Source organism: Alnus glutinosa, chromosome 6, assembly GCF_958979055.1.
Source record: "Alnus glutinosa chromosome 6, dhAlnGlut1.1, whole genome shotgun sequence".
NCBI lineage: Eukaryota > Viridiplantae > Streptophyta > Magnoliopsida > Fagales > Betulaceae > Alnus > Alnus glutinosa.
Window position 1 is genome coordinate 25,478,475 of NC_084891.1, and position 14,555 is coordinate 25,493,029.

General features: G+C 36.6%; 1 protein-coding gene across 5 annotated transcripts; it reads left to right on the forward strand.

Annotated features, from left to right (window-relative positions):
* Positions 1-823: 823 nt before the first annotated feature.
* Positions 824-11,383, forward strand: LOC133871299 (calcium-transporting ATPase 1). 5 transcript variants are annotated; one of them, XM_062308713.1, is made up of 8 exons: positions 824-1,366; positions 4,819-4,873; positions 4,959-6,910; positions 7,497-7,655; positions 8,785-8,956; positions 9,073-9,371; positions 9,935-10,204; positions 10,982-11,383. In XM_062308713.1, the coding sequence occupies exons 1-7, from the start codon at positions 1,190-1,192 to the stop codon at positions 10,175-10,177; spliced, it is 3,057 nt and encodes a 1,018-aa protein (XP_062164697.1). In that variant the 5' UTR covers positions 824-1,189; the 3' UTR covers positions 10,178-10,204; positions 10,982-11,383. The 5 variants fall into 5 exon arrangements, with proteins under 5 accessions (XP_062164697.1, XP_062164700.1, XP_062164698.1 ...); XM_062308716.1 differs by having other exon boundaries at positions 10,988-11,383; XM_062308714.1 differs by lacking the exon at positions 10,982-11,383 and adding an exon at positions 10,500-10,729.
* Positions 11,384-14,555: the final 3,172 nt, after the last annotated feature.

The window sequence follows — 14,555 nt, forward strand, 5'->3', positions numbered from 1 at the left end:
TGATTGACATGGCTCTAATTATATGTTAACATATATGAACAAATTGTAAAAACAATTACAAACAAGATAATGAGTTATATGACTCGTTTGGATGTGTGATTTTTTTGTATTGTGTTATATTATTTTTTACTATATTTAAAATTACGAATACGGAAAGAATTTAGTTTTTGAAATTATGTTTGGATGGTTTAAAAAACTTGAGACAAAATTGAAAAAAAAATTGAATAAAATTTAAATTTTAAAATTTCACCTAAACATGTTTTCAAAAAACAACTAAGTATAAGAAAAAAAAACATGAGTGAGTTACCAAGTTTAGCAATCATGACATCAAAAATAAATATGATTCTGTTTTTACTTTTTTTAAAAAACAAATCATATTTTATTCTATTTTTTTTAATTTTATTTTACAAAGTTAAATTTCAAAATTTAAACACTCAATTTAAAAAATTAAACACCCAAACAGAAAAAATGCCCGGTAGATCCAGAAAGCAGAAACCATTTTGAATTTGAATTACAACCAAACAGGATCCGCACGGACCCCACCCAAAGAAAAAAAAAAAAAGTAAAATAGAAAAACAGCATTGTAGAATGTAGGAAAGTCGCATTTTGTCGGCGTGCCCTTGGCTGACAAGCCACATGGGTCCAACGCGTATTACGTTTTTCCCAGCCAATAAAAAAAAGCATTATATATAAAAAAATATTTAATATATATATATTTCCACGCGGTTTCCCACTTTCCCCTTTCAACCACTCCCCCACCACCACCAGGGCCACCACTACCACGGTACCACCAAGTACCAGCTATTATAAATAGCAACTATAAGTCTACAACTGCAACGGTGTACCGCTTCTCCAAGTCTGTCCCTCTCATCGTAAACCTTGACCTTCGTCCATCTGCGGTCCTGCCTTTTCAAAAGCCGTTAGGTTACAACAAAATGAGTAACGGTTTTGGTTTGAATCAGATAGAAGGGCAACTTGGGAATTCAAGATTTTTCTGGTAAGATTGACGAATGACTCGATTCCCAGTTCCTTTCGTTGGCCACGATGCTTTGATTGTTTTCCACGCACTCGCCTAAGCTTTATCTCTCGATTCCTTTCGCTTTGGTTGAATGAGGCGAAGCTGGGGTCTGTGAATATATATATGTATAGATAAGAGTTTTTTGCATTTGGTGAAGAAGGAGGGCCTAAGATGGAGAGCTACTTGAGCGAGAACTTTGGGGATGTGAAGCCCAAGAACTCGTCGGAGGAGGCGCTTCAGAGATGGAGGAAGCTCTGCTGGCTGGTGAAGAACCCTAAACGGAGGTTCCGATTCACTGCCAATCTCTCCAAGCGCTTCGAGGCTGAGGCTATCCGACGCTCCAATCAGGTTCCACTCACTGCGTTTTCTCATTTCTTTCCGTTTGGTCGTTCCACACAAAGTAATCGCTATGTCTATTCTCTTTTTGTAAGAGGAAATTAAAGACGGGGCTAACTTCAGAAAATTTCTTTGCCATAAATTTAAGATTTGATTTATTGTGCTTTAAATAATTCCTTTTAATCGCTTTATTTTTTACTTATCAAAAAATAATTCCTTTTAATCATGAACTACTAAGGCGATAGAAACCCCTATCGCTTGCAAATAAGAAAATAAGAGAAAAACAAAGAAAAAGATAATCGATGGCTTCGAGAGGATTGGCCTCTAAATGATATCACTTCGAGGACTCAATTTCCAAATACCTTGGACAATTTTATCTTTCTTCTCTATGGATTGGCTATACGACACCTACGCGTTCATATAGAGGGGTTACAACTTATTATGGGATTGAAACGTTATGTTACTAGTGAGAACAAAATCAGAATATTATGTTTATAATGACAATGTGTGTGTCTGGCAAAGAGTTTTGAGAGGAAAAAGGAGGAAGGAATTGATTGATGTGATATAAAGGTTCAAGGAATTTTGAATATTTGTGAGAGAAAAATGAAGAAAGGAGTTTGACTTTTTTGGGAGAAATGAGAAAAAATGGTTACCAAACATAGCCAACGGGTCTGTTGGAAACTTTTCAAAAACAATTTTTGCTTCTTAAACGCTAAAAACTCTTCCTAAATATCAGTTATCCAAACAGGTTTTCAGATATGCCCCACACTTCTAACACACTTTTCAAAACAAACCTCAAAACTCTTCTCAAAAAAACAGAGTACTTTTCTGAAAACACTTCTAAAAAAATAAAACATAAAGCACTTCTAAAAAAATAACTAAACTCATGTACATTTTTTTTTAGGTGTGGAGGTTGCCTTGTTACAAGTTAAAAAAAAGAAAAAAAAGAGGTTGGCGTGGTGGCCACTGGTGGCTGCCTGATCCATGATGGTGGCGGCCACTATTTTGTTTGGGGCTGATAGACAGATATGGCGGCCAACGTCTAGTGGTGGGTAGGATCGTCTGGTAGCCCTGCAATGGTCGCCAAGACCATTTGGTGGCCCCACGTTGGCCGCCAAGGTCATCTGGCTACCCCGCGATGGCCGTTATGATCATCTAGTGCGGCCACCACCTTGGAGTCTAACTCCAACAGTTTATTTATTTATTTATTTTTCTGTTTCTTTTTTTGAAACACTTGGGGTTCGTTTGGGTGTTCGATTTTTGAAATCAGAATTCAATTCTTATTAGGTTCGCGAATTTCGATGTTTGACTTTGTGAGATAAAATTATAAAAAGTTGAATAATATATGATTTATTTAGAAAAAATTGAATAAAATATGATTTTTTTTTTTGAAAAAGTTGAATAAAATATGATTTGTTTTTGAAAAAAAGCAAAAGCAAAATCTTATTTGTTTTTGAAATGGTGGTTGCTAAACGAACCATTAGATTTTTTTAGCAAAAAGGAAAGGTGGTGGAAACATAATTTTCAGAAACTTGTTATTGAATTGAGCTATTAAGGGTCATATATCTATGGTTAGTTGACTAAGTCAAGGTGTTTTATGCTCATTAGCAAGTGCTCTGAAGGTTGGGGAAGGCAACAACTCATTTGTTTTTTGCTCATTAACGTTGCACTCGGTCAAAGTGAGCAAATGCAGCGAAGATAAGTTATGGTGGGTCTTCTTCAAAAAAGGTTTGTTCAAGGTCCAGTCTTTCTTTTACTCCTTAGCTTGCTCTGGGAGTAGTCGCTTTCCCTGGAGAAGCGTTTGGCGCACTCGAGCTCCCTCAAGGGCTACTTTTTTTGTGTGGTCCGCGGCTCTTGGCAAGATCTTTACCTTGGACAACCTTAGGAAGCAGCATGTTATTGTGATAAACATATGTTATATGTGTAAGAAGACTGGGGAGTTCGTGGATCATCTTCTTCTTCATTGCGATGTGGCTTCTGCTTTGTGGAGTTCTCTTTAGTCGTTTCGGGATGTCTTGGGTTATGCTCAGACAGGTTATCGACTTGCTTGCTTGTTGGTGATCATTTGGAAGGCCAATGAGCGCTACGGTTTGGAAAATGACGCCTATTTGCCTCTTTTGGTACTTATGGAGGGAAAGAAACAATAGGAACTTTGAGGATTTAGAAAGTACCTTGGAAGAGATTCTATCCTCGTTCTACCTTACTTTGTACTTTTGGATTACGGCTTATGTCCACCCTTTGTCTTTTACTTTTGCTAACTTTCTCGCATGCTTTTTTCTTTCTAATTAGGTGTTTCCTTGCATACTCCCAGTGTACTAAGAGGCGTTTTGTGCTTTTTTAATGAGATTGGTGTTTCTTACTTATCAAAAAAAAAAAAAAAAAATCGAAGTATTCTATTATTCATCATCTATGTCATATTATAGTACCATAAGCATACCTCCATCAATGCAACAGAAGATGCTATATTATCCATGCCGTAAATCATTAATAATTTTAAATTGACTAGGATGAAAATACATATTCCATTGGGTAGGTGATGTTCTTGGGTGTTTGGTGAAGAGTTTTGAGAGGAGAAAGGGGAAAGGAATTGATTGATATGACATAAAGGTGAAATGAGTTTTGAATTGTTTGTGAGAAAAAAGTGAAGAAAGTTGTTTGGTAATGGGAAGAAAGAAGTTTTGACTTTTTTGGAAGAAAGGAGGGGAAATGGTTGCCAAACATAGTCCTTATCTTCTAGCTTGGCTTGAACTTAGCACCTTTTAGTAAGTACATGCTGTATATTTTTGCCAACTGGATATCCTAGTCACATGAGTATTTGCCACTAATTTTGATTCTATTTGCATTAGACTCCAAATTCTATAGCATTGAGAATCTGTAAGGAGAACTGATGAGGCATGAAGGTGCATCCAAGTTCGGATTATTTAATAATCATTCTTGGATTCTCATTCCTGATTGGAACTTGTCTGCACTGTCTTGAAAATTTCGAGGACAAAGAAAGGACGATTGAGGAGCTCATTACTTTTTTCTTTATTCTCTTGGACTGCTACGTTCTTAGCTCCATTAGTGATTAGCTTTAATGATGTTCTTGTTCTTTTTTCTTCTCTTTCTTAGACGCTTATCTTGTATACTCTGTATACTTGGCTGCACTTTGCGTTTTTCTAATGATATTACTCTTACTTATCCAAAAAAAAAAATCATGGAGATCCATCTGTTTTATTAAAAAATTTTGCTGGATTAAACATTGGTGACCTATTTTGGGGTTTCTAGAATGTCTATGAATTTTGCTTATACAATTTCAGAAGTTTGGATTAAAATTCTGATAATAAAAATTGAACTTCATAGAATTATTGGAAGTTTCTTGAGAATTGAATGCATAAATTGTGTCATCTCGGCTGTGAATTTCCTTTTCTATTCATGTCTTTTTGTTGAGGTTCTTTTCTTTCTTTTTGTTTTGAACACTATAGGAAAAGTTTAGAGTTGCTGTTTTGGTTTCACAAGCTGCACTTCAATTTATCAATGGTAAGAATCTTAACCTGCTTGGATCAAAAGTTTGTGAAATTATGGTTATACTTCTTCACATTGACTCCAACTTCAATCCCTGTAGGTCTAAATTTGTCCAGTGAATACACGGAACCAGTGGAAGTCAAAGCTGCAGGTTTTGAAATTTGTGCAGATGAGTTAGCATCCATTGTTGAAGGCCGTGATGTGAAAAAACTGAAAGTACATGGTGGGGTTGAGGGTATTGTAAACAAGCTTGCAACATCGGTCAATGTCGGCATTCTGACTTCTGAGCAATTGCTGAATCGAAGAAAAGAGATTTATGGAATTAATAAATTTTCTGAAAGCCCAGTGCAAGGTTTTTGGGTCTTTGTGTGGGAAGCCCTTCAAGATACGACCCTTGTGATACTTGCTGTTTGCTCTCTTGTCTCTCTTCTTGTTGGCATTGCTATGGAAGGATGGCCGAAGGGTGCCCATGATGGCCTTGGAATTGTTGCTAGCATTTTGCTTGTTGTATTTGTCACTGCCACGAGTGATTATAAACAATCTCTGCAGTTTAAGGATTTGGACAGGGAGAAGAAAAAAATTACAGTTCAGGTAACCAGAAATGGGTTTAGACAAAAATTATCAATATATGAGCTACTTCCCGGTGATATTGTTCATCTTGCTATTGGAGATCAGGTCCCAGCAGATGGGCTTTTTGTTTCTGGGTTTTCAGTGTTGGTAAACGAATCCAGTTTAACGGGAGAGAGTGAACCAGTTAATGTTAATTCTTGTAACCCTTTTCTCCTATCAGGAACTAAAGTTCAGGATGGATCATGCAAGATGCTTGTGACGACTGTTGGAATGAGAACGCAGTGGGGTAAACTGATGGCTACTCTGAGCGAAGGAGGAGATGATGAGACCCCATTGCAGGTCAAACTTAATGGTGTGGCAACCCTTATTGGAAAAATAGGCCTGTTTTTTGCCATGATTACTTTTGCTGTTTTGGTGCAAGGACTGTTTAGCCGCAAGCTGCAAGAAGGGTCCCACTGGATCTGGTCTGGAGATGAGGCAATGGAAATATTGAAATCCTTTGCTGTTGCTGTTACAATAGTCGTTGTTGCTGTTCCTGAAGGGCTGCCTTTGGCCGTGACACTGAGCCTTGCTTTTGCCATGAAGAAAATGATGAATGATAAGGCACTTGTCCGTAATTTGGCTGCTTGTGAGACAATGGGATCTAGCACAACTATCTGTAGTGACAAGACTGGGACTCTAACTACTAACCATATGACTGTTGTGAAAGCTTGTATATGTGGGAAAATCAAGGAAGTAGGTAGCTCTAAGGAGACTTCTAGCTTTTGCTCTGAGATACCTGGTTCTGCTTTGAGTATCCTACTTCAATCAATATTTAACAACACTGGAGGAGAAATTGTTATAAACGAAGACGGAAAAGTTGAGATACTTGGAACACCCACTGAGATTGCTCTTTTGGAATTTGGGCTGTTGCTTGGTGGAGATTTTCAGTCAGAACGACAAGAATTGAACATTGTGAAAGTTGAGCCCTTCAATTCTGTTAAGAAGAAAATGGGGGTGGTTCTAGGGCTTCCAAATGGTGGTTTCCGGGTGCACTGTAAAGGCGCTTCTGAAATAGTTTTGGCTGCATGTGACAAATTCATAGACTTGAATGGTGAAGTTGTTTCCCTTAATGAAGCATCCATTAATCATTTGAACGATACAATTGAAAGATTTGCTAGAGAAGCTCTTCGAACTCTATGCCTCGCTTATATGGAAATTGAAAATGAATATTCTGCTGAAAGTCCTCTACCATCTAAAGGGTACACATGTTTAGGAATTGTTGGTATTAAAGATCCAGTTCGCCCAGGTGTCAGGGAGTCGGTTGCAATTTGTAGGTCTGCTGGTATAACTGTTCGGATGGTTACTGGAGATAACATAAACACCGCAAAGGCAATTGCTCGAGAATGTGGAATTTTGACCAGTAAGGGTATAGCAATTGAAGGCCCAGAATTCCGTGAGAAAAGTGAGGAGGAATTGCGTGAAATTATTCCAAAACTTCAGGTGATTTATATGCTTAATGACTTTGTTTTGTCAATATTTGGAGTATTCTTCGATTGGAATCCAGAGATCAATGGTCCTTCATGGTCACTAGAGCTTACACAAATTGCATGGTGTCTGGTCAATGGATCAATTTGATTTAAATTTTCTTGGACTCCGTTGTTGAATTGATTTGTACAATAAGTATGACATTCCAAATTGAACTAACCATCCCAGAGGTTGCTACGAACACTGTGTTCCTCAACTATATTTCCTTAAAAGATTCCCAGAGCACTAATTCTGTGCAGATTCCTTATTTCAAGTTTGTGGTTCTTGTTATAACTTTTGAAAGTAGTTTATCTTGGGGTTTAACTGTCCTTGTGTTCTCATTCCTTGGAAATACTGAACAATGTCAACGTAAAAGTAATATGTAATTGCAGGGACTGGAGTAACCAATGACTATGGTAGACTACAACAATTCTGGGCGATGTGGGCCCCAATGTATCATTGGAAGTCACTGGCAATCATTATGTATTAAATTATTCAATAGATAGCTCTTTTCTGTGAGAAGTTGTCTGATAAACAAGATCTAACATTTCTTCATGTGCAGGTAATGGCTCGATCTTCACCACTGGATAAGCACACCCTTGTAAAACACTTAAGAACCACTTTTGAAGAAGTTGTTGCAGCGACTGGTGATGGTACGAATGATGCTCCAGCACTTCATGAAGCAGATATTGGACTAGCAATGGGCATTGCTGGAACTGAGGTGCTACCTAGACGCTGTTCCTTTATTCTTGCCTGAGAAAATATCTTATCTTACAAAATATAGCCATGATGCAAGCCCCAACTTCCAAAAAATTTAGTCATCTTTTTCTTAAAATCCATCCCCTTCGAATTACTTGTGCCCGCTAACTCTTTTCTCATTTCTTTCTTGTTTGCTAATACATGGAATTGTAATTAAAATGCTTATACAAAAGGGAAAGAAAAAAAGTCGGAGTTGTATATTTTCATCTTTCTTTATCATATTTAATCAGGAAGTTTCTTCAGTGAATTCCTCCCATGTTTCTGTTATGTCACGAGATAGGATATGATTGGAAACTGGATTTGATAATATTTCTATAATACTTATTTCTTCTGACTTTGGGATCTTTATTTGTTGGTCCCAACTTTTCATATCAAAAAAATGCATAGGGGTGGTGCTGGGATTTTAGGGCTTTTCTTCGGAAAGAAAAGGGATGAGAGAGACAGGAGGGGGGATGTTATAGCCTTCTGGAGAACAATGAGAAATTATGATTTGGTTGGGCAGTACCAGATACAAGCGTAATCTTTCAGGAACCAGTCTATATATATTTTCATTGAAGAAGTTGAGTGCAAGGTATCAAATAATAGAAATTTAAAATATTTGAGGATTTTATATTAGCATAAAAAATTATGAATCTTAATGCAGTTTCTTATCATTCTTAATCTTTTTATTTCACGTTTTATTTTCTGGTAACATTTTACACAATGGAGCTGTTATTTGTAAAAGTGGGCCTTGAAGAATGGATTAGGATCTGTGTTATTTACCTTAGAAAGTTGGACCTATAACTGTTGTTTTTATGCAACCTTTCATTTTAAGCATGGGGGATTTTGAGGCTTAAAACTCAAGACCAGAAGGCTTCTCTTTCCGTTATTTGGAGGTCCCAATGCCTCTCCTCACACCTGAGTAACCTGCGGGGCCTTTGTTGTATGGACTAATCTTCTTGTACTTGCCTACCGATTGGAGGTGCTTAGTCATTGATATTCTTGTTTTTGCACAAAGGTCCCGGTTCTTGTATCTTGTGGATAAGTTATTGTCATTAATGAAATCTGCTTACTTGACAATATATGTCATAAAACTCGTTTGTGATTTTCAGGTGGCAAAAGAGAGTGCTGATGTCATAATATTGGACGATAATTTCTCCACAATCGTTACTGTGGCCAAATGGGGACGTTCTGTTTACATAAACATTCAAAAATTTGTTCAGTTTCAGCTAACAGTAAATGTGGTTGCCCTAATCGTCAACTTTTCTTCTGCCTGTTTGACAGGTAAGCAGATCCTCATCTTTTCTCCTTTTCATATCGTATTTGTCTTTTTAGCATAAATCTTTTCCTATAACATTATTCCTTCATTCCCTCTTTTGTCTTTGGGTACATGTTCTCAGGAAATGCTCCCCTTACTGCTGTTCAACTTCTATGGGTCAACATGATCATGGACACTCTTGGAGCACTTGCATTAGCCACAGAGCCTCCGAATGATGACTTGATGAAAAGATCCCCAGTTGGTAGGAAAGGGAACTTCATCAGTAATGTGATGTGGAGGAATATCTTGGGGCAGTCTCTGTATCAGTTTGTCATAATTTGGTTTCTCCAGACAAGAGGAAAAGCAGCTTTTCATCTAGATGGCCCAGATTCTGATTTGATATTGAACACAATCATTTTCAACTCATTTGTCTGTTGTCAGGTAATTTTAAACTCATCAGAACGTTCCACTCTTATTTGAAATGTGTTTCCTCAATGTATTGGTTCTACAGGGCCACGACTGATGGTAGAATTTGCATCCAGGAAATGACCCAAATAATTTTTGTTTTGATAGATAGAGCTGTATTTGAATCAACATACATTACCATTGCTGCTAATGTTTGGGAAGTAGTTTTTATCTACTGGGCTCATTAATGCTTAATCCTTTGACTTGCGCACTATTATTGTGGTAAATAATAGTTGGAGCATGCTATCAGGATTCCCTCCATACAAGCAGATACTATGGATACTTGCCCAGAAAAAGAAAAAAGAAGATATTTTTGGATACTGCATCTAATTAGATGAACGTAGCTTTTGCTTTATGTATGAGACCATCAATGTGATTCAATCACGATGAACTCGTTTAATTGATATTATCACTTGGAGGCTTGTAAATGTCTAGTTGCATTATTGAACTAGTCACCACTCAATCCCTCATCATAAGAGCTGTGTTTTTATTTTGCTTAGATTATGTAACTTACCCTGGAATGCTGATGTCTTCTTCAGGTTTTTAATGAGATCAGCTCTAGAGAGATGGAAAAAGTAAACGTGTTCAAAGGTATAATGGAGAATTATGTGTTCGTGACTGTTCTTACTTGCACTGTCTTCTTTCAAATCATCATCATCGAGTTTCTGGGTTCATTTGCGAACACAACTCCTCTCAGCTTGCGGCAGTGGTTTGTTTGTGTTTTCCTTGGATTCCTTGGTATGCCAATAGCAGCAGTTTTAAAGATGATCCCTGTGTCATGAAACTGAGATCAAGGGCAAACCAAATAGGTACTTTTCTGACTTAGTTTTCCAAACTCTTAGCCGTCAGTTGAGGTTTAATTTTTGGTCATTACCTCATTATAAAGAGTTGACTCATTAGAACTAGAGCAATGCTATACTTCACATCAATGTCACACTGGCTAATATGACATGTTTTAAGTGGGATGCACTTTGGTTTTTTTAAGTGGTTAACATTGTAAGCCATTTAAAACATGTCATGTCAGCCGATGTGACATAAGTATGATAAATTGGTGTGAAAAGTAGCATTTTTCTTTGAACTGATATGAATTTTCATACTGTGAAGATTGAAAGGCAAGCAAAAGTTACAAAAAGTTACAACTCAAGATGGCTATTAGCCAATATTTGAAGGGACAGTTCCTATCACATGTTAGATTTGTTCTAGACTTCTAACTTGAGAATCTTGTGTATTAATTGTACAATTGGCTTGAGCATACAGTTGTATTGTAATGTGGTCATTCACTACCCTTATGATTGATCTTCTTAATGCTGATATCATTTATTTGTTGGTCCAAATATCCTATCAATAGAGTGTTTTCCTAATGAGTCCCTAGCTGTGGATTAGCACCTAGGGTTTAAGTAAATGTCAGTGCTACAAAATTCTAAATTGAGCTTAGATCTCATAGTCTCTGTACCGTCCAAACGAGTGAATGCATTCGTGGCCATTTCAAATGAAATTGATAGGATCTATTTTATGGCTAGGATTTAAAGTTTGTGCATTTAACGGTGTACATGATTCATGACTGATAAATGGTAAAAAAAATTAAGATGCAGGGGATAATGAAAACTGAGAGAAGGATGTCTGCTTCTAGTGGTGGAGATTCCTTCCCAAAGAGACCTTAAAATCAAGTGGTGTGTAGCACTTCCACGTGGAGATAGTTTGTCATGATCAGAATAGCTAACTGTCAACTAAGGTACATGTAGTAGGTATAATATTGATCAAAACAAGTCGTAGTTGGTACTTTCTCGACAATGATCTCCGCGAGGAGCAACCATGGCATCTTGTGGAATGTGGACATCTTTGATACTCGGCATCTGTATTCCTAAGGTGTACATGCTCTGTCCTCTAGGAACTCTCGCCTACAGCTGCTCTACACGTGTGAGCACTCCTTGTCAAACTCTGCAGCCACCATCATGTTGGATATATTTATGCTCGTTTGGTTTGCGGAATAGGCCTTTAGAATGGAATAGAGTTTGGTAGGTGTCTATTCTATGGAATAGCTATTCCTCTTTCCTTGGGGTAAAGACTTTACAAAAAAAAAAAAAAAAAAAACTCATTTTTTATTTTCTTTTATATCTTTTTTATTCTTTTGAAAAAATAAAAAAAGAGAAAAAAGAAAAACTAAACCCCAAAGTGGTTGCCCGACCGCCCATGGGTGGTCGGCAACCCACCAGTTTATTTCAATTTTTTATTAGGATTTTTTTTTTATAGTTTTTTTTAAAATATATATATATATATATGGTATTTTTAGTAATTTTTTTTGAATTCCGATTAAAATGCGTGAGTTATTACCAAACAAAAAAATAAGAATAATCATTCCATTTCACCACCTTCTATTTGGAGGAATAGCTGTTCCTTTTCTTAATGGAATGGCCATTTCATGAATCAAACGAAGCCTTAGTGCAAAAAAGATGTCCCAAGCAAAAATTGACTTGTTTGGTAAAAAAAAACACTTAGAAAATACCACTTGACTTTTTTTGGGATAAATTGGAAAATGAGACTTTTTAAAAAGCTCCTTCAAGCTTTTTCTGTGGATAGAAGTTCTATTTTTTTTGTTTAACACAATTCAAACAATCTCTTAGGGCTCTGGTGGGTAGAGATACCCCTTTCATTCAGTGTGACAAACTAAAATCTCATTTGGTATGCGAAATGGGTATTTCAAGAAAATGAACAATTATTATTTGAAGGGATAATTGCACCACTGGTCTCTGTGGTATGTCATAATTATTTTTCACTCTCTATGGTTCAAAAAGTTTATAGGGAGTTCTTGTGGTAAGCAATAATTACAAATCGTTCTTTAGAGTCAAATTTAGTTAAAATTTTTGATAGAATCTGTTAAATGTCATGTCAGCGTCACGTCAAACCAATAAGATGGTGATACATGTCCATCTTAATAAAAAATATAAATTTATTAAAAAATAAATAAATAAACTTATTTTTTAAAAAAAAAAATTCAAAAGAAAAAGAAAAAACAAAAAAGCAAAGGGGTCTTATGGGGGTGCACCACCTCCAGTGGCTGTCGAGGGTAGCGCGCGGGGTGGCCGGGCCACCCTTTGTTTTTTTGTTTTTTTTTGAATTTGAATTTTTTTAAAAAAATAAGTTTATTTATTTATATTCTTTTATTATGATTGACATGTGTCACCTTTTTATTTGTTTGATGTGGCGCTGATGTGGCATTTAATAGAATTTGTCAAAAAAATTAACAGAACTTGATTCTAGGGATTGATTTGTAATTATTGCTTACTACAAGGATATCTCATGAACTTTTTAAACCATAGGGAGTGAAAAATAATTATGGTATATTACGAGGACTAATGATGCAATTATTCTTTATTGGAATGAATGAAAAAGTTATAACTATTATTTAGTTTGATAACAATGATATGCCTTAATTGGAATTGAGTCAAAACCACTAAAAAAATTTAAAAGGTTTTTTTTTATTATTATTGCACCATTGGTCCATGTGGTATACCATAATTACAAATCACTTCCTATAGTTTAAAAAGTTCATGAGAGGTCCTTGTGGTAAATTATAATTACAAATTGATTCTGAGTCAAATTCTGTTAAAATTTTTGACAGATTTTGTTAAATGCCACATCAGCGCTACACTAAACCAATAAAATGGCAACACGTGTCCATCTTGATAAAAAAAATATAAATTTATTAAAAATAAAATAAATAAACTTATTTTTAAAATAAAATTCAAAAAAAAAAAAAAAAAAAAAAAAAAAAAAGGAAGGGGTGGCCCAGCCACCCCCAGTGGTCGGGGTTGGCGCACAGCCACCCTTAGCCTCTGGGAGGCCGCTGCCAACCCCAGAGGTGGTCGGGGGTGGGGGTGGCGCGCAGCCACTCCTAGTGGCCGGATAAGTTCGGGCCACCCCCAGGCCATTGGGGGTGGTTGCACACAGAGGCCGAGGCCACCCCTAGAGGTGGCCGGGGGTGGGGCGCCACCACTCCCAATTTGTTTAATTTTTTTTTTTAAAAAAAAATAAGTTTATATATTTTTTTTATTAAGATGGACACGTGTCGTTATCTTATTAGTTTGATGTAGCGCTGACGTAGCATTTAACAAAATCTGTTAAAAAAATTTAACGGAATTTGACTCTAGAAATTGATTTGTAATTATAGTTTACCACAAGGACCTCCCATGAACTTTTTAAACCATAAAGAGTGATTTGTAATTATGACATACCACAGGGACCAATGGTGCAATTAACCCCCCCCCCCCCCCTTTTTTTTTCTTCCTAAAACTCAAAAAAAAAAAACAACTATTGAAATGTTGTGGGTGGCTAGCCTCCAAGAACCCAGGGGTAGTGATCACATCGTGGTGGACCCATGAGGTGGTCCAGGGGTGGTGTGACCACCCTTGGTGCCATCGAGGTGGGCCTTAGCCACCCTTGACAAGCTCCGAGGATGGTCGCGACCACCCTAACCCAAATTGTGGAGGTGGCCAGGTCACCCCCAAATTCACCAGGGTGGTCACACCACCCCCGATTCTTCTATGGCCGGCCACCCACATTATTTCGACATGTCATGCTTATTTTTTTTGAAGAGTTGAAGGGATAAAATAAAACGATGATTTCTTTCTTGGAAAACATAGGTAAACATAAATCATATCAAATTAGAACCATTGCAAAAGACATCGTTCTTGTTTCCAAGAACGTTGGTTTTATTCAAGAAATCAAGAAAAATTATAGACAAGCAAACCCTTCTTCATGAATAATTAGATTGGAATATTGCAAACAAAACATTTTAGCATGGGTTTTGAAATTCTCTAGCCCTTAACAATCATCAAACATCTCAAGAAAATCCTAAAAACCTCAAGAACACTTCATAGTTTTTGGAGAGGATTTTGATCAAACTCTAAGAACTAGTTTAGCTATGTATAATGAAATCTAATCTAAGCATGAAATCTACGAAAAACAGTAAAGAAACAAGAAGGAAATGAATAAAAAACAACTATATTAAAACTATTAAATTCGGATTACAAAAAGAGAAAGGGAAAGAAAAGCAACTAACTAAGAACTTAAAATTTAACAAAGGAAGTTGTTCTCTAGAACTCAGCCCAGAAAACGTACATCAAAAGAATTACAAAACACTAAAAATTGAGTGATACATCT

Excerpts from the sequence above, each read along its gene's own strand:
- LOC133871299 (XM_062308713.1), top strand. The coding sequence starts at position 1,190 with ATGGAGAGCTACTTGAGCGAGAACTTTGGGGATGTGAAGCCCAAGAAC. Across the intron at positions 7,656-8,784 it reads TGGGCATTGCTGGAACTGAG|GTGGCAAAAGAGAGTGCTGA; the intron begins GTGCTACCTAGA and ends TGTGATTTTCAG. Across the intron at positions 8,957-9,072 it reads TTCTTCTGCCTGTTTGACAG|GAAATGCTCCCCTTACTGCT; the intron begins GTAAGCAGATCC and ends ACATGTTCTCAG.